Here is a 24,261-nt window from a genome sequence, read left to right as displayed (position 1 = left end):
CGCTCAAAGACTCAGGTGTGAGTTGTGGGCCCTCCCACCGTCCCCAGGCTCCGGCTCCTGTCTGGGCCCCGTGCAGCACGAGGGCTCCTTCCTCACGCCTGCCCCGCAGCAGGAGCCCCTCCAGGGACCTGGTCCCCCCTCTGTGGTGCTCACGGCGCCACCTCCCTGCTCCCCACAGGCTGTGCCCGTACTACCTGTCTCGGAACCTGAAGCAGCAGGCTGACATCATCTTCATGCCGTACAACTACTTGTTGGACGCCAAGGTGAGCCGTCTGCTCGCGTGGCTGCCGAGCGCTGACGTCAGCGGGTGTCCCTGGCCTCACAGGGGCCGGCGGGGCCTTTGCTCGTTCAGTTCCTGAGACTAGACCCTTCCTCAGGGCAGCAGGCGGGTGTGGCTACAGTAGCCGCGGTGCTCGCGTCTGTCAAAACCCAACCACACACTTAAAACGGGCACTTTGTTTATGGAAACGTCAGCTGCAGTGGAGACGCAGAAGTTCTAGTCCTAGACCCCAGCCACGTCACCCCGCCCCACCCCGAGGGAATGCTAGGCCGCGCCCCGCTTTGCTCCTTCTCCGTTCCTCGGCTGTGTGGCGAGCGCGGTGTGGGGTCGCGTACCTGCTCCCTCGTGCCGTGTGTGTCGCCGGAAGGGCCACCTGGAGTCCAGCTCAGCGGCGGGTGGGTGGAATGGAGGGGATTGCCCGCGGCTCCGGCGGTGCGGTGGTGGCCCTTGGGGAGGAGGGGGAGGGCCGGCCCACCCCTGCCTGCCTCGTGCTTCTTGGCTCCAGCCCTGCGTCCTTCCCCTCTTGGTGCAGAGCCGCCGGGCGCACAGCATTGACCTGAAGGGGACGGTTGTGATTTTCGACGAAGCTCACAATGTGGTGAGTAGCTGGGTGGCCGTTGGCCACACCTCTCCTTTGCCGCCTTCCTGCGGACAGCAGTGCAGACCTTTCCGAGCCCCAGGCGAGGCACACCGGCCGGCCCCGTGGCCCACTTCCACCTGGAATCCCCCCCAGGACCCCCCTCCCGTCTGTTTTGTTCTTTGTCTCTCGGTGGACGCCTGGCCTGATGCTCCCTGTTGGTGGCCATAACCAGACTCGGCTCAAAGAGGCCACCTCTTGGCCCCTCTCTCTCACCTGCACCCTGCCTCACACGTTCCTGTGACCCCCGCTCAGGGCCTGTGTTTCCAGGAATGGCTGGCCTTGGCCAGGGCACCGGAGGAAGGCCACTTGGGTGCTCTGGAGCCTTGCGTCCTGGGACAGTGGTGGCCACTCTCAAGCTTCCGCTTGGTTCCAGGCATTGTTATGGGGGATGATAGGTCCAGTGGGCCAGATAGAACTTTTGAGGAAAACCAGGAATCTATATTTTAAAAAAAAATCTTTTTTAATGTTTATTTATTTCTGAGACAGAGCATGAGTTGGGGAGGGGCAGAGACAGAGGGAGACACAGAATCCGAAGCAGGCTCCAGGCTCCAACCTGTTAGCACAGAGCCCGACATGGGGCTCGAACCCACAAACCGTGAGATCATGACCTGAGCCAAAGTCGGTCGTTCAACTGACTGAGCCACCCAGGCGCCCCTCTCTATTTTTTTTTTTTTAAGTTTATTTTGTTTTAGTAATCTCTACACCAAATTTGGGGCTTGAACTCACAATCCTCAGATCAGGAGTCGCATGCTCTTCTGACTAAGCCAGCCAGGTGCCCCAGAAATCTATATTCTAATGGGAAATTTTCTGCTGACGAAGTTTCAGACACTCGTGTGGTTGGATGGCCATCTTTGGACCAGTTTGTGACCTGGCCTTAGAGACCGTGGAGGGGGGACTTTGGCGGTGGGGGGGGGGCCCTCTGCTTCCTGTACCCTCATCCGCACCTTGGCTTCCTGGACCCCCGAGTCCCGGCCCCGTTTGGCTGTAGCGTGTATGCTGGTCTCTCAGGAAAAGATGTGTGAGGAGTCGGCATCCTTCGACCTGACCCCCCATGACGTGGCTTCTGGACTGGACGCCATAGACCAGGTCTTGGAGGAGCAGACCAAGGTGGCACAGCAGGGCGAGTTCCACTTGGACTTCAGTGCGGACTCTGTCGCCTCAGGTGAGTTTGCAGGTGGGAGACGAGAGACGAGACAGGCTGCCCGGTGGCCTCCGGTCCCAGCGCCTTCTTCAGTCGTTTGGGGACAAGGTGAACTTCTTTTTTCTTCAACGTTTCACATTTAAGAGCGAGAGAGAGGGAGAGCAGGAGCAGGGGAGGGGCGGAGAGACAGAGATGAATCGGAAGCAGGCTCCAGGCTCCAAGCTGTCAGCACAGAGCCTGATGTGGGGCTTGAACCTGTGAGCAGTGAGATCCTGACCTGAGCCAAAGTCGGACGCTTAACTGACTGAGCCCCCAGGCGCCCCAAGATGAATTATGTTAGGAGGGTCTTGGGGCTTCACGGAGCAGGGAGTGGGTGCCCGCTGACCGTTGCGTCATTCTCTGAAGACCTTTCCACAGTTTCCCAGCGGTAGAGACTCCACTGTATAAAAATGAAAACTACACGTGTTAACTGTGAAGTACGTCATTTATCAAAGACCCGCTAGCGTTACGCGTATGTGGCTTACTCTCCTCACAGTCCCCTCCCGGTGTTTTCCTGAACACGAGGGTAATTGTGCTGGACGTGCACGTGTTTGGTGGCCACGGTTAGTTTGCGTGGATCCGCTCCGCGGCCTCTGTCAGTGGCTGACAAGGTCACAGCAGGACCGCTCTGCCGTAGGCACCTCCCCTGTCTGGCTACTAGAGGTTTGGGACGTTTGCGCTCTGTACGGCGGCGTCTCCAGAGGCTTTGCTGTGTCCTGCCGTCGGGCTCGGGGTGCCGGCGGGGGCAGCTGGAGCTTCCTCTTTGCGACCGGAGACTGAACAGTCTCCAGAGGGAGCAGAGGCCCCCCTGCGGGCTCCATGTGCCCTTCTTGCCCGGGGCACCTGCATCTGCCCTCTCGGTCAGGCCTCCACTGGCTCGCCCACAGCCCCGCACCGATGGACGGAGGGTTCGTAAGTGGCGCTTGTGTGGTTGGCACAGAAGCTCTCAAATGTTTTGGTTTGGACCTTTATGTTCTTAACGCTTTACTGAATTCTGGGCGCCTGGGCGGTTCAGTCAGTGAGGTGTCTAACTCACGGTTCATGAGTTTGAGCCCCGCATCGGTCTCTGTGCTGACAGTGCACAGTCTGCTTGGGATTCTCTCTCCCTCTCTCTCGGCCCCTCTCTGACTCACGCGCACACTCTCTCCCAAAATAAGTAAATGAAAACTTAAACCTAAAAAAGTTAAAGTTAAGAAGAAACCTTACTGATTCGTTTTCCTGTGAATTATGTTTATCGATGATTCCTGTATTAGAAATGGAAACTAAACAAACAGAGACTAAACAGGTCACAACAATGTATTTGTTCTTGTGAGTAACGAGCCATTACGCGTTACGTGAGGCTCCAGGGCTGCCGTAACAACACACCGTAAGCCGGGCGACCTGGAACAACAGGACCCCCCTCTCCCCGCCCCCGCCCTGGGGCCCGAGTCTGAGGCCCACACTAAGGCTCCACACTAAGGCTCCTGAGGCGTCTGGGGCGTCTGTCCAGCCTCCAGCCTCCGTTGCGTCTTCACGCGGGTTTCTCTCCCGTGTGTCTGTGTCCAAATGTCCCTCTTCTTGTAAGGACACCGGTCACGGAAGTAGGACCCACTGTCGTGCACAGTGACCTCATCTTAACTTGATCATATCTGCAAACACCCTGTTTCCAGATACGGTCACACTCACAGAGACCACGGGTTAGGAATTGAACACATCTTTTTATAGAACGTGGTTCAGTCCGTGGCATGTTAACACAAATAATGTTTTGTTTCCCTTCCTTCCTTTCTTTTCTTTCTTTATCTCTCTCCGCTCCCCTCCCTTCTCCTCCCTTCCTTCCTTCCTTCCTTTCTTTTGAGAGAGAGGGAGAGAGACAGAGAGCACGAGCAGGGGAGGGGCAGAGAGAGAGGGAGACACAGAATCCGAAGCAGGCTCCGAGCTGTCAGCACAGAGCCCGAGGCGGGGCTCGAACCCAGGAACTGTGCGTGAGATCGTGACCTGAGCCAAAATTGGATGCTTAACCGACTGAGCTACCCAGGTGCCCCAAGAACGTTTTTCTTAAAAAACGACTGTATTTTAAAAATCGAAAGAGTGGCATCTTATTACGGTTAAGAAGATCTGTTTGATAATCTGGCTTTGTCAAAGGTGGTTGGGCCGTAACTTTCTGCTTTTGCTCTGATGCGGCACCGCCCATCACGTGCTGCGTTCATTTCCCGCTGCTGCTGTAGGCAGTGCCGCCAACGCCGGGCAGCACAGATGTATCGTCTTCTAGGTCTCCCGAGTCCGTCCAGGCCGGTCCATCCGAGGGGAAAGGCAAAGTGTGTGTCATGCTGAGGGGTGGCGTTGTCATGAAGACAGGTGCGGCCCTGCGGGCCCCCTGAGCTGGTCTCGGGCTCCAGGTCCCTGAGCCTCACAGGAGCTTGTCTGCCCCCGTGGAGCCCTGCCCGTTTGTACCTGTTTCACATTCTCCCTTCATCAGAACTGCTGAATCAGAGCTGTGTTCAACGCCCGAATGCACGTGTGTTTGAGTGAACAGCTACGTGTTTCTCTGCGAGGACACCTAGAAGTGGATTATCTGGATGGATGGTCTTATGTTTTTCTTAAACCTCGTTATCTTGAGATGTTTATTTTCAAGTCCTGTGTCCTCTCAGAACTCTCCAGAGCGCAGTGACTTTGTCATAGTGTCTCAGTGTCCGCCATGCGACGTGCCCCCTCAACACGTGGTTTCAGACTGCTCTGCGTCCGCGGAAGTGTCCTGGCCTGCCGTGCTCAGCTCTTGTTATGGGCTCCGGTTTTCTTCTCGGGGACGCGTTCAGAGCCTCCTCTGCCTCAAGGTCTTTCCGGTGTCTTTCCTGACTTGTAAAAAATCGCCCCCTTTCTCCTTCTGTCCCTCTGAAGTCGCCGTGGCAGGCGTCCACTTTGGTTTTCCTTCCGATTTAGTCTTCGTTTTTAAAATCATCTTTTGTTTTTCTCCTGTTTCTATTTGAGTTCTGTGGACGGATGATCTCTTTTTGTGCGTCCTTCCGGATACTCTGTATCTCAGCGTTTGTTTCCCAAGAACAAGGACACTCTCGTGTGGCCTTGCTCTGATCGGGAGACCAACATCGATAGTGCACTCTTGTTAAGAATTTGTCCAGCCATCCTCACTGTAGCCTGAGACACAACCAGAGGAAATGTCGTGGTCTGGGAGCCACGCCGTGGCCGTGTCTTCTGTGGCCTGAGAGCTGTGGTCTGGACAGATGTCCTCTTCTGTGGCCTAGATACCTGTGAAGAGAAAGGTTAGTTACGTTGGACGCCCTGCACTTGGGACTTGTGATATGTGCCCTCGTGACTCCGTTCAGGACCGCCCACAAGTGCCGTGCCCTCGGGCTCGTATCACAGATGAGGCTCGGCACGTCTGTGTGTGCGTTGTTGGTGACGCCAACTTTGATCACTCGGTAAGTGACGACTGCCGGATTTTCCTGCTATGAAGTTTCTGCTCTTCCATTTGTAATTTCTTTTTTTTTCTTTTAATTTTTTTTTTTCAACGTTTATTTATTTTTGGGACAGAGAGAGACAGAGCATGAATGGGGGAGGGGCAGAGAGAGAGGGAGACACAGAATCGGAAGCAGGCTCCAGGCTCTGAGCCATCAGCCCAGAGCCCGACACGGGGCTCGAACTCACAGAACGCGAGATCGTGACCTGGCTGAAGTCGGACGCTTAACCGACTGCGCCACCCAGGCGCCCCTTCCATTTGTAATTTCTAAGTAACCTGTGGCGTCCGTTCGCGATTCGTCTCTGAAGCAACGATTACCGTAATGTTTGCAAAATGACGTGTCTTCTTACCCCTGGATGCCGCTCATTTCTGAATTGGAATTTCCCCGTTTGGAAGACTTTGCTCCTCTACACGGCAGGGCAGCGTCCTGCCCGTGCGTGCGGGGTCGCGGGCTCACGCACACGCTCCGGTCTGTCTGAAACCGCGCGTCTCATCCTCGCTTTCTCCCCGTCCACGTCGGTCTTCCCATCCATTTTGTCTTGTTTTTATTTATTTGTTTAAGTAATTTCTACACCCAGTGTGGGGCTCAAACTCAGGACCCTGAGGTCTAGAGTCGCCAGCCGGGAGCCCCGATCCATCCTTTTTATGTATTTATTTACTTTTAATTATATTTTTTATTTTTTAAAATTTACATCCAAGTTAGCATCTAGTGCGACAGTGATTTCAGGAGTAGATTCCTTAGTGCCCCTGACCCATTTAGCCCATCCCCCCTCCCACACCCCTCCCAGTAACCCTCAGTTTGTTCTCCATATTTGTGAGTCTCTTCTGTTTTGTCCCCCTCCCTGTTTCTATATTATTTTTGTTTCCCTCCCTTATGTTCATCTGTTTTTTCTCTTAAAGTCCTCATGTGAGTGAAGTCATATGATTTTTGTCTTTCTCTGACTGACTGATTTCTCTTAGCATAATACCCTCCAGTTCCATCCATGTAGTTGCAAATGGCAAGATTTCATTCTTTTTGATCGCTGACTAATACTCCATTGTATATATACATCACGTCTTCTTTATCCATTCATCCATCGATGGACATTCGGGCTCTTTCCACACTTTGGCTATTGTTGATAGTGCTGCTATAATTCTTTTTTTTTTTTTTTTTCAACGTTTATTTATTTTTGGGACAGAGAGAGACAGAGCATGAACGGGGGAGGGGCAGAGAGAGAGGGAGACACAGAATCGAAAACAGGCTCCAGGCTCTGAGCCATCAGCCCAGAGCTTGACGCGGGGCTCGAACTCACGGACCGCGAGATCGTGACCTGGCTGAAGTCGGACGCTTAACCGACTGTGCCACCCAGGCGCCCCGATAGTGTTGCTATAAACATGGGAGCTTTTTTTTTTTAGAATTTTTTTTTTAATGTTCATTTATTTTTGAGAGCGAGCGAGTTGGGGAGGGGCTGAGAAAGAGGGGGGATAGAGGAGCCGCTGCAGTCTCCAAGCTGTCAGCACAGAGCCCAATGCGGGGCCCTAATTCACAAACCGTGAGATCATGACCTGAGCTGAAGGCAGACGCTTAACCGACAGAGCCACCCAGGTGCCCCCCCCCCCCCCCGCCATCCTTTTTTTGATAGTGGAAAAAGCTGGCTTCTGTTTTTCCCAATAGTTCACTTACTTGTTTTATCCTGGAATACCCAGACGGTTGTTTCTAAACAGCTCACGCATCCGTGATAACGGCAGGCTTCCTCGCCAGAGCCGAACGCTCGCTCGTACCCGTTCTGTCGTCGGCCCAAGTGTGCAGCCCGCATACTGTGCCCTGGTGCTCGGCTGTGCCTGCAGCTCCACTGTCCTTTCATCATCCTCTCCGCTTCCCTTGCTCTCCTTTAGATTTCACTTCTTACGCATTTTTCTCCCTCTGTTGATTTTATCACGCCTTTGCTATTTCTTGAGCATTTGAAATGTTAACGTGGGTCCAGAAGTCATCGTCTACTCGAGAAGTGTCTTGTCAGTCTCTGGCTTATTCTGTTTTGGGCTTTATTTCCCCCACGAAAGCAGCAGATACAAGCGTGTGTTGCTGCCTCCCTCTTCTCCCCTGCACGCAGGGCCGTGTGCTCCTTGGAGACGCGTGTTTGCACTTTACTGCTTTTGTTCCTAGCATGCCCGGCCAAGGCCTCCCCTTGCAGAGGCTCCCTCCTCCTCGGCTGCCTGAGTCCCCCTGTGGATGTCCCATGTCCGTCTGTATGGCATCTAGGCTGTTCCCAACACCCCCGGTCACAAACGGCGCCGTGAGGGCAACATGGCACACGCACTTCAGGGTCAGCTCCAGGATCCGGGGCTGCTGTCGACAGGGAAGCATGCTGTTGGGCTGTTGAACCCTGGGCCCCTCATCACTGGTGGCAGGGGACCGTTTGCACTCCCACCGGCAGTGGGCAGAGGTCTGCGTCCCCACAGCCTCGGCCACAGAATGCGACGTTGGGCCTTTTCATCCTGCCGGTCTAATAGACTGGGCCGCGGTGTGCTGTTCGTTTGCTTTCCTTCCGGGAGTGAAATTGAAGGCTTTTTCAGTTGTTTCAGGAATGTGGATTTTGTTCTGGGAAGGGCTGTGCTGTGGGTGTGGAGTGGCTGATATCTTTAGTTTTCATGTGATGTCCTTGTTCTGTCCTGGAAAACCACGTGACACCAGCCACCCCACCCCACCCCCCCACCCCCCCAGCCAGCTCTCGTCTGTGAGTTTCTCAGACTTTCCTTGAGTTTGAAAAACCTTGACAGTCGGGAGGAAGGTTGATAAGGCCTTTTGCAGCGTGTGCCCTAATCGGATGTGTCTGATGTTTCTCTCAGGGCTGTGCTGGGGCTCCCGGGCTTGGGAGAGTGCCCTTCTTGTCCCGTCCCGCCAGCTGTGTGTGACTTAGGACCCTCGGCCAGGACCACCAGGCGAGCCCCTTTGTGTGCGGGGCCTCTTTGCAGCTACTGGTTTCTTCTCCTTTCCACCCCATCCTCCCTGGAAGGAGGCTGCTCAGCACAGCCCACACCTGGGGCCCATTCCCCTCGGTGTCCCTCTCTGGGACTGCACACAGGCCCGTGGTCTCAAGTGATGCCAGCTGGGATGCCCGGTGGGCTTAGTCAGAAGAGCGTGTGATGCTTCATCTCGGGGTTGTGAGTTTGAGCCCCACATGGGGTGTAGAGATTTTTGTGAATAAATAAAACCTTAGAAAAAAAGACGCCAACTAACAAGCACAAAAAAAGGTAAATTGGACATCATTGAAATTAAAAACTTAAAAAAGAATTTTTTTAAGCTTATTTTGAGAGAGAGAGAGATGGGGAGGCGCAAGGAGAGGGAGAGAGAGAGAATCCCAAGCAGGCCCCACACTGTCAGCGCAGAGCCTGATGTGGGGCTCGAACTCATGAAGCCATGAGGTCATGACCTGAGCCGAAATCGAGAGTCAGGTGCTTAACCAACTGAGCGCCCCCAGATGCCCCTGGTGATATTGTTTTTATAGGAAAGGCAGAATAGATGCTTTTTTTGTTTTCCTTTATTTTCCCAATTGTCATATTTGGGAGTTTATTCTCGACTGCTTATTGGTCCCTTGTCCCCCTCAGGAGAGTAGGGGTTTTTTGTTTGTTGAAAAAAAATTTTTTTAATGTTTATTTATTCTTAGAGAGAATGAGCAGGGGAGGGGCAGAGAGAGGGAGACACAGAATCCAGAGCAGGATTCAGGCTCCGAGGTGTCAGAGCAGAGCCGGACGCGGGGCCTGAACTCCTGAACTGCAAGATCGTGACCTGAGCCGAAGTCGGACGCTCAACTGGCTGAGCCCCCCAGGCGCCCCTCAGGACAGTAGTTTTAATGTCATCAGTGGGTACTTGTGTTTCAACACGGTCTGCTCTAAGCCTCATCCTCCCTGAACTCAGGGTCCCATCTTTGGCCGTTAGCGTGGCCCCGCCAGGCCTTGAGGGAGACTGGGATATTCCTCACCTGTCCACGCTTTTCCTGTCCCTCATCTGGCTCCAGCCAAGTCTCCGAGCAGTCCTGGTTTCCTCTCGCGGGAGATCTGATCTCGCAAGAGCCACGATGCGGGCGCTGGGACGCTTTGTAGCTGGGTCATTGTCCTGGGCCTCCAGCGAGCATCCGAGTACATGTGTGCTCCCGTGTCCCTAGAGGTGAGACACCGCCAGCTCACACCGCTGCTTCTGGTCCGCGTTCGGGCTGCAAGGGTTCAGAGCCTGTTGGACTGGTCTGTGTGAACCTCCAGACCGCCACAACTTGGGGAAACTGGCAGGAATCCGGCCCGAATCCTGTCTCTAGGATGCGGTGCGTGGCAGTGGAAAATGACTGTGCGTTTGCTGCTCTCCCAGGGCTGCGCATGGAGTTGGAAGACCTCGCCAAGCTCAAGGGTGAGTGCTGCCCTCCCCCGCTGCAGCGTGGCCGGGCGGGCTGCACCTGACGACCCCTTGCCCACAGTGATCCTGCTTCGCCTGGAGGGGGCCATCGATGCCGTTGAGCTGCCGGGGAACCAGAGTGGTGTCACCAAGCCAGGGAGGTAAAGGACAGTGGGTGTGCCCGGCTCTCCTTACAGTGCCCAGCTGCCCTGGCCCCGGCCTCTCCCGCTCTGGCCCAGCCCTTGACAGCACAGCCCTTCAGAGTGAGGAGCTTCTGTGCGCATCTTCCCACCAGCCTCCTCTCCTATAGGCCCAGATGGCTGGCCGTGGTGCGCAGGACTGTGGTCTCAGCAGCCCAGGGCACCTGGCTTTATTTCCTAAAGGCAGGTGAGGGATCGTGGCCTGGGGCCGGTTGTAGCTTTCCTCAGGGCACAATTGACAGCTGTGCTGGGATCCAGCCTCAGGTTCTCGAGGTGTGGAATGTTCTAGAATGTGCTGGAGCACTGCTGCCTGCCTTCTTCCTGAGCCCATCTGTCACACTGTGCTCAGAGCCTTGTGGGACTCCCACTTGCTTCCCAGCTGCTCCAGGCCCTTCGGCCTTCACGGCCCAGACGGCAGGGCTTACCTGCCTCCCAGAGCTGCCCTGTGGGGCCTTGCCTTTTCCTTCACACTTAGGGCTCTGAAGTTTGGCCTCCTCTCAGGAGGCGGCCTGGGCCCTGCCTGAGCCTCTGTCCTCTGCAGCTACATCTTTGAGCTGTTTGCCGAAGCCCAGATAACCTTTCAGACGAAAGGCTGCATCCTCGACTCCCTGGACCAGATCATCCAGCACCTGGCAGGACGTGAGTCCCCATTGGGCCCCGCGGCCACCTTGGCCCCCACACTGGCCTTGACTCAGGGCTGTAGCCTGCTGCAGCACCCCCAGGCAGGAACGTTGCCCCCAGATCCCCCTTTCTGCCTGGGGTGTTGAAGCCTCGCTGCCGTTCAACGGGCATGTGTTTTGTAAAGCACGTTCCCTGGTCAGCCCCGGAGGGGAAGAGTGGTGAGGCACCTGCTAGGCGACTGAGCCACGGGTCCCGCCAGCCTCTCCCCTGAGCCCCCCGCATCCTGTGTCCACCCAGAGGCTGAGCCCCCCGCATCCTGGGCCCACTTCTGCTGGGTGGGGCCTTGTTCTCATCTCAGACGGTCACTTTGCTGTGCTCCTGGGCCCTGGGGTGGCCCAGCAGCCTCAGCCTTACTTGAGCACAGAGCCTGTTCTCATCCCGCCGACCCCCCGGAGACGTTCTGGCAGCAGTGTGGGAACTGCCCCCCCCCCCCCCCCGCAAGGGCGCGCCCCACACCAACACTGGGTTGAGGCCAAGCTTGCTCGTGGCTCCTGATGGCGGAGGGTCCGGGGCCTCCCCTGGCAGAGGTGCGGGATGGCCAGCGTCTGCTGCTCCCACAGGTACGGGGCCGTTCACCAACACAGCGGGGCTGCAGAAGCTCTCAGACATCATCCAGGTAGGGTGGGCGTATGGCGAAGGTACGGCGTCTCCTTTCCTGATGGGGGTCGAGGGGTGCCTCCTTCTCCCAGGTTTGGGGCAAGGCCAAGGCGCCCACGCCACATGCTTCGAATCAACATCTGAAGCGTGTCTCCTCTTACCTGGAGGTGCTCTGCGAGGCCTTAGGGGAGCGGGCCGTGCTTGGCTGCTCTGGGCAGTCAGGTCCAGGGTGGGTTCCCCGGGGGCCAGGGGGCGTGGGGGCCTGGCGGGGTCCCCTGGGTTTCAGGCAGGCCTAGTGGCCACACCGTCCGCTCTCACCTTTTCTCAAGTAATTTCTTGAAGCAGCTTTTCAGAGGTAAGTCAAAGCATGAGTCCATCACAGAGTGAGAGGCCGTCGACTCTGTCTACCCAGCCCCGTTGTCTGGCCACTGGGCCAGCCCACCCAGAGAGGCATTCAGATACTAGGGGTGAGTGCGTTTGGGCAATGCCTGTGAGCCCAGGTGGGGCCCGTGGGGCTGGCGTTCAGAGTCGGCAGGCGCGGCCAGCATGTTCTCTGGGCCAGACTGGCCTCACTCTGGCCTCTGGGATCCACTTTGGGGTGAGGGCAGCCCCTCCTGGCACATGCAAACCCCACCTTTCCCTAGCCAGGCCACCAGTGGGGACATCACACACCTCAGGGCCTGTGGACACGGCCGCCTCCTGCCCCCCAGGGTGCTGTCGTGTGTCCAGCTAGCTGTCTTTGGGTCTGGCTGAGCCGCTTCTCAGCTCAAGTGGACAAGCCAGGGTCTGTCTCCCTCAGTCGAGTGGCTGCCGGGCCAGCTGTCGAGGACCGTCCCTTTCTGAGGAAAAGGACCCTATGACGAGGGCCTCGCTAGCCCTTTCTTAAGAGGACTCTTGGTGCTAGTGGTCCTTGCTGAAACAAGACACAGGAGGCTCTGTGCTCTGTGGTGCTTCTTCACACCTGCATGGCCAGGCGGGGGAGGTCCGACTGGGGTTGGGGGAGGCCAGGCGGGGGAGGTCCGACTGGGGTTGGGGGAGGCCAGGCGGGGGAGGTCCGACTGGGGTTGGGGGAGGCCAGGCGGGGGAGGTCCGACTGGGGTTGGGGGAGGCCAGGCGGGGGAGGTCCGACTGGGGTTGGGGGAGGCCAGGAGGGGGAGGTCCAACTGGGATGGGGGGGAGGGAGAAGGAGCTAGGAGTGGGTGATCCTGCAGCCCAGGGAAAGGCAGGTATACGTCCCCCGGAGCCACTGTGATCTGGTACCTGGGGCTCCCATCTCCTTGAGTGTGAAGTGTGGGTAGGTGTTGTCCTGGCGTGCCAGGCCCTGCCTTGCTGTCCTCCCAGCACTTCTCTGAGGAGCTCCAGACCACTGCTGCCTGGGGCCATGGCCTCTTGTGACTGTCGGGTCTCCGGGTACCCTGGCCCCTGTCTGAGACTCCTGCCAGGCGGGCCCTCTCCTCTGAGCTGCTCCCTGCGTGTACTCCCCACTGATCTCAGGGTCCCTGCAGATGAGCGGGCGCTGGGCTAGGGCTGCTGTCCCCTCCACAGGTGCCCTGAGCTCAAACCCGGTCCCACGCAGCCCCCTCCCCTCCCCAGATTCTCCCCCGCAGACTCACTGGAACCCAAGCACCCCTACCCCATTGGTTTGGAATTTCTTTTGGCAGCCGCTCTCAGTGGGCCTGGCAGATGGCTCCGTGTCCCTGCCTGCCCGGTGCTGCCTGTAGGCCAGCTTCTCTCTCTGGTGTGTCCCTTCCAGCTGGAGGAAGTGTGACTGGGCTCTTGCTCCTCCCAGACCTGACTCCTATGGGAAGGGGGTGTGCTGGGCTGGCCCCGGGGCTGCAGGGGGTCAGTGGGCTGGCCAGACAGGTAGCCCATGTCACAGGCCGCACTGAGAGCACCCCCAGGCGGGCTGTAGTGCCTCGTACCTCCCGAAACTCAGATCCCCTCAAGGTAGGGTGAGAAAGGGGGTCTGCAGCCCACACAGACAGAGGCAGCCTCAGGAGGGATGGGGCAGGTGCAGCCTGCCCTGGGGCGGCGTGAGACCTGCTCACCTGCAAAGCCGTGGACAGGAAGCCGCTGGGCCCCAGGGCATCCTGGGGCACTCTTGGTGTTTCTGTCGGCCTCCTGGTACTGTCTTACTAAGTTTTCCTTTTAATTGTAAAAGTCGTTTGGTTTTCTGAGCAGTCCCGCCACGTGGTTTGTTAACTTCCAGCATCGTGCGCCTTCTTCCCCAAAGTTACCTCTCGACTCTTTTTCTCCATTTGTTGCCTTGGCCAAGAGTACGGTTCTCTTTATTTTAGTTAGGGGTCGCTTTTGTCTTTTTACTTCTGGGGGTGAACTGAGTCCCTTCCTCTGGCTCCCTGACCACCCCAGGCCTGCTCCCTGTGAGAGCACACGGATTAGCTACCACAGAGGGGGCCCTGCGGGATGGCTGTGTCTCCGGTGCCGTGGGGTCCTTCAGGAGAGGGGACAGGCAAGTGCGACTCCTGCCCCTCGGCCTGGAGTCCCACAGCAGGGATGCCATGAGCTCAAAGGCAGGGTAGGGGATGACAATGCCCTGAGCATCCGTCCCGTGTGTGGGGGCGACTCAGGAGTGGTGGCCCCTGCTGTACGCTGTGTGACCAGCGTGTCTCTGCTTTGTCCCCCACGTCTGCTTTTCAGATTGTGTTCAGTGCAGACCCTGCGGAGGGCGTGTCTAGTTCCGTGATGGGGCCTGGGGTCTCTCAATCCTACAAGGTAGGGGCTGCCTCGGGGACGGGGGGGACCCTGGGGCTGGGTCTCGGGATGCTGTCCCCTCTGTCCCTCCAGGTGCACATCCACCCTGATGCCAGTCACCAGAGGACAGCTCGGCGATCAGACGCCTGGAACGCCACGGCGGCCAGAAAGCAAGGTATGGTGCCTGGGGGGCGGGGCCGCGCTCCCCTGTTCCAGCTCCGCACAGCGCCCCCGGCCCCCCCGCCCCGGGCGCCGCCTGCCCCGCGTGACCCCACAGCTCAACCAGACAGAGCTGGCGGAGACAGAAGGGCCTCAGAGCTGGCCGACGGCACAGGGCCTACCCAGAGTCACCTGAAGGGCTTCCGTGGAGCGAGGGCACAGCCAGGTCCCCCACCCCACGGGGAGGGGAGACCTGGGCACATTCACGTCGGCACAGGTGTGCTGCTTTAGTGCCGTCCCACCGAGCGGACACGTGCGGGGCCAGCTCAGGCCGAGGCCACTCTCCAGACCCCAGGGTCATGTGTGATGGCCACTCCGGTCCCTCTGGTGCTGCCTCTGTTACCCTGACCCACGTCCCACTCTCCAGGTTTGTTACTGGTCTTACCTGCTTCCACGTGTCCTGGAGACAGGGCCACTTGTGACTCTTGAGGATGGGGTCTGTGTCAGGCATCCCGTGGCTCTTGGTGTGAGGCTAGGCTGGCCTGTCCTGGCCAAGGTGTGTGTCCCTGTGGTGTAGTGTGGTCCACACTGGTGGTGGCCAGTGTCCCGGCAATCCCAGGCAGAGTTCAGCACCCCATGCAGCCTGGCCTTTGGAGTGGGCTTTGCCAGACACGTCTGGGGCAGTGGGTCCCAAGGTCAGGTCACTGTCCTGTCCCGGTCACCCCTCAGCATGGCCGGTGGTCTGTGTTCCGGGCCCAGCCCCCAGCCCTGCCGGCACACCCCCTTCCATGCCGCTGTCAGCCATCCCACGGAGCCGAGCAGGAAGAGCGGGGCTGGGCCCGTGGGCAAGGCTGGCGCCAAGCAGGAGGGTCACAGGGTGCCCTCGGCGGGTCACCTGGCCTCTCAGAGCAGGAAGTAGCTTCCATGAAAGGCAGGGAGACCAGCGCAACCCTCGCGTGTTGTGAGGTCACAGGAAGCAGTTTGCGCCAGCACTGGGGCCTGCCCCCCCTCCCCGCCCTGGGGGAGCACTCACACGCGGGCAGGGTATGCAGGTATCCACGGCCAGCGGGGCGGGGCATCCCCTGTGTCCTGTGTACTTCGGAGCTCATGTGAATTCTCAGAAATAGCCGCCCCGAGTTGGGCGTTTGTGGGAAGCTGGTTCATTGCTGACCTTCCCGAGAAGCTAGGATGTGCGTGAGCAAGGGGCGGGCCGGCCCTGCTGGGAGAGGCCAGAGCACCCAGCCCCCGCTCTCCCCCCCCCCCCATCTCGGGCCAGATTCCCACCTGAAGGTGGAAAAACCTTCTCTGGCCCCAGGAGGGGACTGGTTCTTTTCTGGAAACAGCCCTGCTGACCCATGACCTAGTGTGGACTTTGGAGTGCTATTTAAAGTCATTCTGCTTGTGCTGGTTTAATTTCCTAAGCTTCCGGACCCAGCTGGGGGCCAGTAGGAGGCAGGCACTTTTAGGAACGGCCGCTTCCGGACACCACTGTCTTGTTGCCGGTGACTTCAGCGCTGGCCCTGCCTGCGGGGTACGGTCCCCTCCGGGAAAGCACTGGCCCTGCCCTCCAGGGAATCGCCGACCCCGCCCCTCCAGGGAAGCACTGACCCCGCCTCTGGGAAGCACGGCCCCTCCCTCCTCCTCCTGGAGCAGAGCTTGGGTTCTGCTTCCTTTTCCAGGTGTGCCCTTCAGCCAGGGGCACGTAATGGCAGCCTGCCAGCCTGCTCTCGGTGCCCTGAGCCACACGTCCGTGTCTGCAAGTCTGGGTTGGGTTGGCTGGCCTTTCTGGAGGTGACCCCCAGTAAGTTCCCCTTGCCGGTCTGCTCTGGGTCCGCCCATGCTCCCAGGACGCCTGAAGGAAGAAAGGGGCCCTGGCCCAGACCCTCAGCTCAGGGCTCAGGCAGGTCCGCGTGTTCAGACATGTACGTGTGGGCTGCGGGGCCCAGCGGCCGCCTGTGGCAGGCCTCCTGTGTCCCACCCAGCCTCACACTCCCCCTCGCAGGGAAGGTGCTGAGCTACTGGTGCTTCAGCCCCGGCCACAGCATGCGCGAGCTGGTCCGCCAGGGCGTCCGCACCCTCATCCTCACCAGCGGCACACTGGCCCCCGTGTCCTCCTTCGCCCTGGAGCTGCAGATGTAAGGCTGCCCTGTGCCCTGTGGGGGTGGGGGTCCCAGGGCCAGCTGCGGGCCGCCAGGTGCTGGGGTTCAGGACCTCACGGGGGCCACCCTGCTACCCCAGCCCTTTCCCAGTCTGCCTGGAGAACCCACACGTCATCGACAAGCACCAGATCTGGGTGGGGATCGTCCCCAAAGGCCCCGATGGAGCCCAGCTGAGCTCTGCCTTTGACAAACGGTAGGGGGCCTGGTGGATAAGGAGGTGGGCGGGCAGTGTGCCACCTGCTGGAACCCTCGCGATGGTGGGCCTTTGGCTTTGTGCAGGTTTTCTGATGCATGCCTGTCCTCCCTCGGCAAGGCGCTAGGTGAGTGCCCATGGGAAGCTTTGGCCTCCATCCTGAGGTCCCACCCCACTCCCTAGTGTCGGGTCCCTGCCCTGCCTGCTGTCCCCAGGGGGTATCGTTGGCAGCCTCTCTGAGCACCTGCTCCCGCTGACATAGCCACGGTGGCACTTGTAGGCAACATCGCCCGCGTGGTCCCGCACGGGCTCCTGGTCTTTTTCCCTTCCTACCCCGTCATGGAGAAAAGCCTGGAGTTCTGGCGGGTACGTCCCTCCTCTGTGTGTCCTGGGGGTGGGAGGGGAGCCCCAGACAGCCAAGGCTCTGGCAGGGCCGGAGCACGAACATTTGTGTGAGAAGGCAGAGGTGACTGCAATGTGGCCCTCCGCCTGCCAGATGTGACGGGTGTGATGGGCACCCCCTTCCCTGTCTCCGCCTGCCAGATGTGACGGGTGTGATGGGCACCCCCTTCCCTGTCTCTCCTCACAGGCCCGTGACTTTGCCAGGAAGCTGGAGTCCCTGAAGCCTCTATTTGTGGAGCCGAGGAGCAAAGGTGGCTTCTCAGAGGTCTGAGCTCTCGGGCTCCACTGACCATCATGGCTGCCCCAGGCTGGCCACTGGCCCTGACGGGTCACCTCTTAGGAAGTTTGGGCATGGGGATGACGGCCCCAGACCCTCGAGTCTGAGGGGCCGTCATCGAAGCAAGCCTCCCCTGCCCCCTTACCCCCAGCCCTGGGGTCCCCATGCTTTCTGGGAAACATTGAACAGGTTCTGGGTCAGCCTGGGAACCTGTGCCATGAGGAAGCTTCAAGAACTCTGCTCGCCCACCTCCGAGCTGGGACAGCCCTTCATCTCAGAGGATGAGACCTGGGGTCTCGCTTCCGTGGATGGAAGGAGCTGACCGGTGTCTCCTCCCAGGTGGTGGATGCTTACTACACTCGAGTCGCCTCCCCCGGGTCCAGCGGGGCTACTTTCCTGGCTGTGTGCCGGGGGAAGGTGAGGCTGCTGAGGGTCTGTGCCCCACACCCGCCGGCCTGTCTTCCCCCGGCTGGTGCTTGTGTCGGAGGCAGCTCACGGTTCATGACCTGGGGGCCGTGACACGGTGGGATGGGCCGGTCCGACCGCCTCCCTGGTGCCCCGTGTCCAGCAAGCAGGAGTGAGGAGGGTGCAGCCCTGGCATCCCAGGCTGGACAGCCCTTCGGCGGGCATCGGGTCTAGGCACTGAGAGTGAGCGCCCCTCACCGGCTGCGGGTGGGGAGGGTGGAGGAGCTTCCGGGAGTGTGAGACCCTGGGAGCCGTGAACCCCAGGTAGGGCCTGGCCCAGGGTGGGAGGCTTCTCCCCACCCGTACGTGCGTGGCTGTGAGGACCTGGGCGTGGGCAGACCCTTGGGGAAGGCAGACCGGGGAAAAGAGTACTCACGCCCCCAGGCCAGCGAGGGGCTAGACTTTGCGGACACGAACGGCCGCGGTGTGATCGTCACGGGCCTGCCGTACCCCCCACGCATGGACCCCCGGGTGGTCCTCAAGATGCAGTTCCTGGACGAGTTGAAGGGCCGCAGCGGGCCTGGAGGTCAGGTGAGAGGCCACAGGCCTGGGTGGGAGTGGGGAGGAGGGTCTAGAGCCCCCATGACTGAGCCCCCCCACCAACAGCTCCTCTCTGGGCACGAGTGGTACCGGCAGCAGGCGTCCAGGGCTGTGAACCAGGCCATCGGGCGGGTGATCCGGCATCGCCACGACTACGGGGCCATCTTCCTCTGTGACCACAGGTGCGGCTCTTCTCCACGCAGCCTCGAGGGTGGCCAGCTGGGCTCTGGTCCTTCCCTCAGCGAGCGTGAGCCTGGGCCGTGGGCCGTGGGCCATGGGGTGGGCAGGGCTCCCCGTCTGACAGCCGACGCCCTGCCAGGTTCACTCACGCGGACGCCAGAGCCCAGCTGCCCTCCTGGGTGCGCCCCCACGTCAAGGTGTATGACAGCTTCGGCCACGTCATCCGGGACGTGGCCCAGTTCTTCCGTGTCGCCCAGAAAAACGTGAGTTCCTAATGCCCAGCTGGCTGCGTCCTCACGCCCTACCCAGGGGATGGGTCTGTGCGTGACCCCAACCTCTCTGTGACTGTCCAGATGCCGGTGCCGGCCCCCCTACTCGCTGCCCCAAGTCTGGGTGAGGGAGAAGGTGCTGTCATGGTGGCCGTGTCGCCCGGCCCCCTCTCCACCAGGAAAGCCAAGAGTCTGGATGTGCACGTCCCCAGCCTGAGGCGGAGACCCGCGGGTGCGTTTGCCTGAGGGACATGGCTGGGCAGGGGCCCTGCGGGCTGGGGGCCTGGGGTGCTTCCCACTGGCTACCCGTGCGCTCGGTCCAGTGACCAGGGTGCCTGGCTGAGCCTGAGTGTTGCTGGGACAGACCTGACTTGTCCCCCCCCCCCCCCCCCCCCCCGTCACCCCCTTCCTCCCACGGGCTTTGCTGCTGATATCTGTGCTCCCACAGGGTCGCCGACCAGGGACGCCGAGAGCAGCCTGTGTGTGGAGTACGGGCGGGAGCTGGCCCTCGCTCAGCAGAGGCCTGTGGGGCTGCTGGCAGCCCTGGAACACAGCGAGCATCTGGCTGGGGGGCCTGGGGACAAGGCCTCCCCTGGGGAGGAGAAGGTGCGGGAGGCCCCAGAGACAGACCCGTGCCCCCCCCCCCCCCCACTCCCAAGCCTGGGGCACATCTACTCTCCCTCCTGTAAACCCCCTGGTCAGGCGGGTGGTTGAGTTTCGGCACACCCCTGGCACGCCCCCCCCACCCCCGCCCCTGGTCCTCAGCTGGTGCTGCCCTACATGCCCCTCCTGGTTCTCTGGGGGTTGGCACGAGCAGTCAGAGTCCAGCTCCTGCTGCCCCAGAGGTCAGCCCTTTCTGGGAGCCTGAGCTGGGAGTGGGGATAGGCAGGGGTACACAGCTCCTCACCTGGAGCCTTTGCGCTGGAGCCCTTAGCTCTGGCCGGACCTGGAGCCCCCATGCCCTGCTTGCCGCAGAGTCCCTTCCCCTCCCAGTCCTGCTCCCTGGGGCCTGGGGTGAGCCCGGCTGCGACAGCAGGCGGCCCCTCCCCCCATCCCTTCCGTACCCTTCCCATCTGGGCCACGGGGGAGGCTGGTGGGGCGGACCCAGGAGAGGGCTCTTCTCTCCCACTGTGGGCCCTTGCAGTGTCACAAGGGGCCTGGGGGCTCTGAGGGCGTGGCCAGGACCACAGCGTGTCCCCCCCCAGGCAGCGCATGTCTCCACCCTGTCCCTCCCACGTGAGAAGAGGCCCGCACAGCAGCAGAAAGGAGGCAGAAGGAAGATCAGGCTGGTGGGCAGCCGGGTACGTGAAGCGTCCCACGTACGGGGTCTGGTGGGAGCCCCAGGCCGCACATTGCCAACCAGGGAGTGTGAGGTGTGGCTGGGCCTGGCCTCCCTGCTGCCTTCCCAGGGGTGCAGCCTGGCCCCATGCCCTTGGCTCTCCAAGGCCTGCCCCCCCCCCCCAACCTTTGTTCAGCTGCAATGTTTAAAGGAGGGTCTTTTAAGCCTCATCTCTTGGTAGGTGAGCCTATTCTGACAGCTCCGAGGGCCTCCTCCCGCCCTCCTCTTGGGCTTGGGCCCCCTCCCGCCTCCCTCCTGCCTCCCAGCATCTTTGCAGGGCTTGGCCTGCATGGGCTCCAGGTCTCTTTTGCATTTTAACTTCTCACCTTGACAACCTTTCAGACCCCGCAGAGCTCCCAGCAACGGCATGGGGTCCCGCGGCCCTGCCAGTGCGGCCCTGCCCGGGGCCCACGGGGTCCCTCCCACCAGGGGTGGCTCCTCCACACTTTGGAGTCCTGCAAACTTGTGGTCAGCTTTGGGCCTTTCGTTCCCTTTTGTCTTTCCTGGAGACCACTTTGTGGGTGGTATGACAGGTCCAGCTGGACAGACGTCGGGCCCTCGCCCTTTGGGCGGGTTTGGTGTGGGGCTGGCAGCCAGGTCAGCTCCCCCTGAGCTGAGCCCTTGGCTCAAGTGTGGGTGCTGACGTGCCCGAGTGTGGGGAGGGTCTGCCTTCCCAGCCTCAGATGAAGGATTTAAGGGCAGTTGAGTCCCTCTGAACCAGGAAAGCTCTGGAAAGCCCCATGCACCATTGCCTTTGTCCATCTCCCTGGGCGTCTGGGAACTGCTGCTGTCAGGAAGTGGGTGGAGTGGGCGCAGACTGGGGAGCCTGGACCCCTCCTGTCTGGTTTCCGTGTTCTCTTGCTGAGAGCCCCGGCAGCGTCCGGGCCTGATCTGTGCAGCACGAGTGAGGCACAGTGATGTCTTAGGTACCCCATCTGGTCAGAAGTGCCCTCTGGCTGCGATCTGACCATCCTTCGGGCTGGGGCTGTCCGCTGCCGCGTGGGCGCAGGGAACTTGCCTGAGGAGTAGGAGCTCCCGACCCAGGGGAAGCAAAACTACACTTGGCCTCTGCTGCTCTCCAAGGGGCATGGCTGTCTTTGTGGATTCCCTCCTGGGGCCAGGCCAGCCGTGCCCTGGAGCCAGGGTGTCCCTCCCAGTGCCTGTGCTCCACAGCAGCAGCCCAGCGTCCCTGGGACAGGGGAGGGTGGGTCCTGACTGATGGGGCCCCTGGCCCTGTGTCCAGCAGGAGGGGCCGGCGGCCAGTACACAGGCGGGCAGGGCCAAGCTGTTCATGGTGGCCGTGAAGCAGGCGCTGAGCCAGGCCAGCTTCGACACGTTCACCAGGGCCCTGCAGGACTACAAGGGCTCTGACGACTTTGAGGCTCTGGTGGCCTGTCTCGGCCCGCTCTTTGCTGAGGATCCCAAGAAGCACGGCCTGCTCCAAGGTGCCCTGGCCCGCGGTGGTCCCCCGACCCGGGGGTGGTGCGGCAGCCGTGGCGGGGAGGGGGGCTTGTGGGCGGGCACCAGGGTCCGTGGTTGTCCCTGCTCCCTAGAAAAGGTTCCGGTGCACGGCCCCTGACCCCAGAGCCCTCCACCCAGCTCAGCACGCAGGGGCCGCATGGTGGAACCGTTCCAACAGGCTTCTACCAGTTCGTGCGGCCACACCACAAGCAGCAGTTTGAGGAGGTCTGCCTGCAGTGGACAGGCCATGGCTGCGGCTACCGGCCGGAGCACAGCCTTCCTCAGAGGCGGGGCGCTCCGTCAGCCCAGGCCCCCAGGGGTGAGCGGGCGGTACCCCGGGTCCGGGGGCCGGGGTGGTGGGCAATGCTAGCTTGGCCCAGCCTCCCTGCTCGTGGGTGGGACTGTTCACCCATGGAGGCCCGCTGAGGGTGAGGTGTGTGTCCCCCAGAGCATGCATGGCCCAGGCTGGGACCCTGTCCCCACCTGTGTCTGCCAGGAGTGGGCCCTGCACCTCAGAGCCTGGGAGCCTGTGTCCCCGGTTGCAAACAGTTCACCCCCAAGCAGGGACTTCCCCAAGGATAGGTATCAGGGAGGGGGGTGGGGAGCTGGCTTAGGAAGACCCCTTGGCCCCAAGGAGGGGACTTTCCGGCAAAAGAGTCACCCCTCTCCTTTCTGGGCTTGGTGCCCACTGGGGTGTCTCTGCTGGTCCCCTGGCAGCAGGTGGTTGTGGTGGGGGCTCAAGCCTGGGTCGTGCTGTGGTCAGAGGAGGGTGCCAGGTGTCAGTCTCCCCTTGGAAAGACCTGCCTCCTCCCCAGGGAGCACTCCAGACCCTTGGGAACCAGCTGGGTGGTTCATTGTGTGTCCCCGTTTCTTCAGGAAGGAGGGAGTGTGACCCAAAGCTGACCCTGTCCCAGGGTGCAGCCGGGCAACTGGACCCTGGACAGCACCTGAATCAAGGCAGGCCTCACCTGGTCTCCGGACCAGCCCTGGCAGGTACCAGTCCCCAGAGAGGCTTCGAAGCAGAGCACAAGAGCCCTGGCGTCCTCCCTGGGGGGCGCGGGTGCCGTTTTGGCTCTGCAACCCCAGAGCGAGGGAGCAGGCTGGTGTGAAGGGTGCCAGGGGAGCTCCCTCGGGCCCCAGATCCCCGCCATGATCCTGTCCACCTCCCCACCAGGAGACCCCAGCAGCTGTCCAAAAGAGGGTGGATCTGGAGCCCCCAGGGTGGAGAAGCAAGGCCCGCCTGTGGGGAGCGCCTACTTGGCCGATGTCCGAAAGGCCCTGGGGTCCGAAGGCTGCAGCCAGCTCCTCGCAGCGCTCACCGCCTACAGACGGGACGGTGACTTCGAGAAGGTGGTGGCCGTGGCGGCCGCACTCACTACCTCAAGGCCCGAGGACTTGCACCTGCTGGAGAGCAAGTGGCCGCGGAGGGGGCGGGGCTGGGGGTGCGCCGGGCCGGGCCGGGCCGGGCGCTGCGGGCGGGGCCTGACCGCTCTCCCCACAGGGTTTGGCGCGTTCCTGAGACCTCGCCACCAGCAGCGCTTCCGGCAGGTGTGCGCCGACCTGATGGGCCCGGCCGCCCCGACCGCGGGCCCTGAGCCGCCGGGTCCCCAGGACGGGACCCCCACCGTGCCTCCCGACCTCGCCCACGGTGATTCCAGGCCAGGTAGCGGCGGCAGGGGGGAGACCACCTGGTGCCCCTGGAGCCCCACGCAGCCCTGCAAGGGGGGCCGCAGATCAGCCTGAACCACCCTTTCAGACTCGCGCCTGTGTCTCCAGGCCCCCCAGGACAGGACAAACCGGGGAGGACCCAGAGCAAGATCTTGGCCTTCCTTAAACCGAGGCAGGCCGGGGATGCGGGGGCTCCCAGCCAGCCCCCCAGCGCCCCCCGCAGGCACGCGCCCTCCGAGTCCGGTAGGTCTCCTGGGAGGGGCCGCAGGGAGTGTGGGCAGTGGGGGCGGCGCAGCTGCCGCGGCGCTCACAGCGGCCCCCTTGGAGCAGGCTCGGCGTGCCCCGGCTGCGGGGCGGAGGACACGGTCCCTTTCCAGTGCCCTTCCTGCAACTTCCACCGCTGCCGGGCCTGCTGGCGACGGCTCCTCCAGGTTGGCGGCGGGACCCTGCGGACCCGCCCGCTGCGCGTCTGCCACCTGGGGGGCCGGGAGCTGGGGAGTGCGGGGGGCGACGCCTGTGCAGCACTGCCCTATCTCCGCAGGCCTCTAGGACTTGCCCGGCCTGCCACGCCCCTGCCAGGAAGCAGAGCATCACGCAGGTCTTCTGGCCAGAGCCCCAGTGAGGCTGGAGACCCTCGGGCAGGCGGACGCCGCCTCTGTCCCAGACGCAGCTGGGGCACTTGTCCCTTCACGGGGTGCGGGCCACGGGCCAGGCCAGTGCCCGTGGGGATGCCCCTGAAATGGCAGCAGGATCGGCGCCTGCCTATGAGAAGCCCCGAAGTACCCTTAGGGTCTGGGGAGGGTCTGCTAAAAGGTACCTCTTCAGAACTTTACTTGGCTGCTTGTTTGTGGGTAGAGCTTCAGGCGTTTGGCTGCTGCGGCCTGAGCCCAGGACTGGAAGGTGGGGGAAACGCTCTGCTCCCTCCTCTCTGGGACCTGTGTGTGTGCACGCGCGCGCAGTGGACCTGCTTTTAATCAGGTGACAGGTTCTCTAATAAAGTTGCGGATACCGTATCCAGACGCTGTTTGTAGGGTCTGGACTTGGC

At 61.0% G+C, this 24,261-nt stretch overlaps 1 protein-coding gene and 2 long non-coding RNA genes across 14 annotated transcripts in view; 1 reads left to right on the top strand and 2 right to left on the bottom strand.

Annotated features, from left to right (window-relative positions):
• Window positions 1–24,229, top strand: part of RTEL1 (regulator of telomere elongation helicase 1) — a 31,408-nt gene extending 7,179 nt beyond the window's left edge. For 2 of the 11 annotated variants that reach the window (XM_045053358.1, XM_045053365.1), the window contains 29 exons: window positions 179–263; window positions 813–878; window positions 1,929–2,082; window positions 9,891–9,929; window positions 9,997–10,075; window positions 10,656–10,753; window positions 11,356–11,411; window positions 14,051–14,125; window positions 14,198–14,279; window positions 16,266–16,398; window positions 16,502–16,615; window positions 16,702–16,742; window positions 16,896–16,981; window positions 17,205–17,282; window positions 17,634–17,711; window positions 18,144–18,290; window positions 18,366–18,481; window positions 18,619–18,742; window positions 18,833–18,980; window positions 19,197–19,354; window positions 19,954–20,049; window positions 21,331–21,532; window positions 21,727–21,867; window positions 22,425–22,541; window positions 22,723–22,959; window positions 23,050–23,211; window positions 23,305–23,459; window positions 23,547–23,647; window positions 23,758–24,229. In XM_045053358.1, the coding sequence (XP_044909293.1) occupies window positions 179–263; window positions 813–878; window positions 1,929–2,082; window positions 9,891–9,929; window positions 9,997–10,075; window positions 10,656–10,753; window positions 11,356–11,411; window positions 14,051–14,125; window positions 14,198–14,279; window positions 16,266–16,398; window positions 16,502–16,615; window positions 16,702–16,742; window positions 16,896–16,981; window positions 17,205–17,282; window positions 17,634–17,711; window positions 18,144–18,290; window positions 18,366–18,481; window positions 18,619–18,742; window positions 18,833–18,980; window positions 19,197–19,354; window positions 19,954–20,049; window positions 21,331–21,532; window positions 21,727–21,867; window positions 22,425–22,541; window positions 22,723–22,959; window positions 23,050–23,211; window positions 23,305–23,459; window positions 23,547–23,647; window positions 23,758–24,190 (3,601 nt within the window). In that variant the 3' untranslated portion in view covers window positions 24,191–24,229. Of the gene's footprint in view, window positions 1–178; window positions 264–812; window positions 879–1,908; window positions 2,083–5,334; window positions 5,514–9,890; window positions 9,930–9,996; window positions 10,076–10,168; window positions 10,302–10,655; window positions 10,754–11,355; window positions 11,412–14,050; window positions 14,126–14,197; window positions 14,280–16,265; window positions 16,399–16,501; window positions 16,616–16,701; window positions 16,743–16,895; window positions 16,982–17,204; window positions 17,283–17,633; window positions 17,712–18,143; window positions 18,291–18,365; window positions 18,482–18,618; window positions 18,743–18,832; window positions 18,981–19,196; window positions 19,355–19,953; window positions 20,050–21,330; window positions 21,533–21,726; window positions 21,868–22,424; window positions 22,542–22,722; window positions 22,960–23,049; window positions 23,212–23,304; window positions 23,648–23,757 lie in introns of those variants that run through there. The other 9 variants (XM_045053359.1, XM_045053363.1, XM_045053360.1 and 6 more) reach the window with 9 other exon arrangements.
• LOC123384239 lies at window positions 2,081–16,267 on the bottom strand. 2 transcript variants are annotated; one of them, XR_006594972.1, is made up of 4 exons: window positions 12,653–16,267; window positions 9,782–12,305; window positions 9,511–9,689; window positions 2,081–2,500 (listed from the first exon to the last, which is right to left on the bottom strand). It is a non-coding gene; the product is annotated as an uncharacterized LOC123384239 (long non-coding RNA). The 2 variants fall into 2 exon arrangements; XR_006594971.1 differs by having other exon boundaries at window positions 9,511–12,305.
• LOC109497854 lies at window positions 4,671–8,212 on the bottom strand. The gene is made up of 2 exons (XR_002740869.2): window positions 7,215–8,212; window positions 4,671–5,340 (listed from the first exon to the last, which is right to left on the bottom strand). It is a non-coding gene; the product is annotated as an uncharacterized LOC109497854 (long non-coding RNA).
• Window positions 24,230–24,261: the final 32 nt, after the last annotated feature.

Source organism: Felis catus, chromosome A3 (genome assembly GCF_018350175.1).
Source record: "Felis catus isolate Fca126 chromosome A3, F.catus_Fca126_mat1.0, whole genome shotgun sequence".
NCBI classification, from domain to species: Eukaryota; Metazoa; Chordata; class Mammalia; order Carnivora; family Felidae; genus Felis; species Felis catus.
Note: the sequence above shows the minus strand (reverse complement) of the source record. Positions and strands in the feature narration are given on the sequence as shown.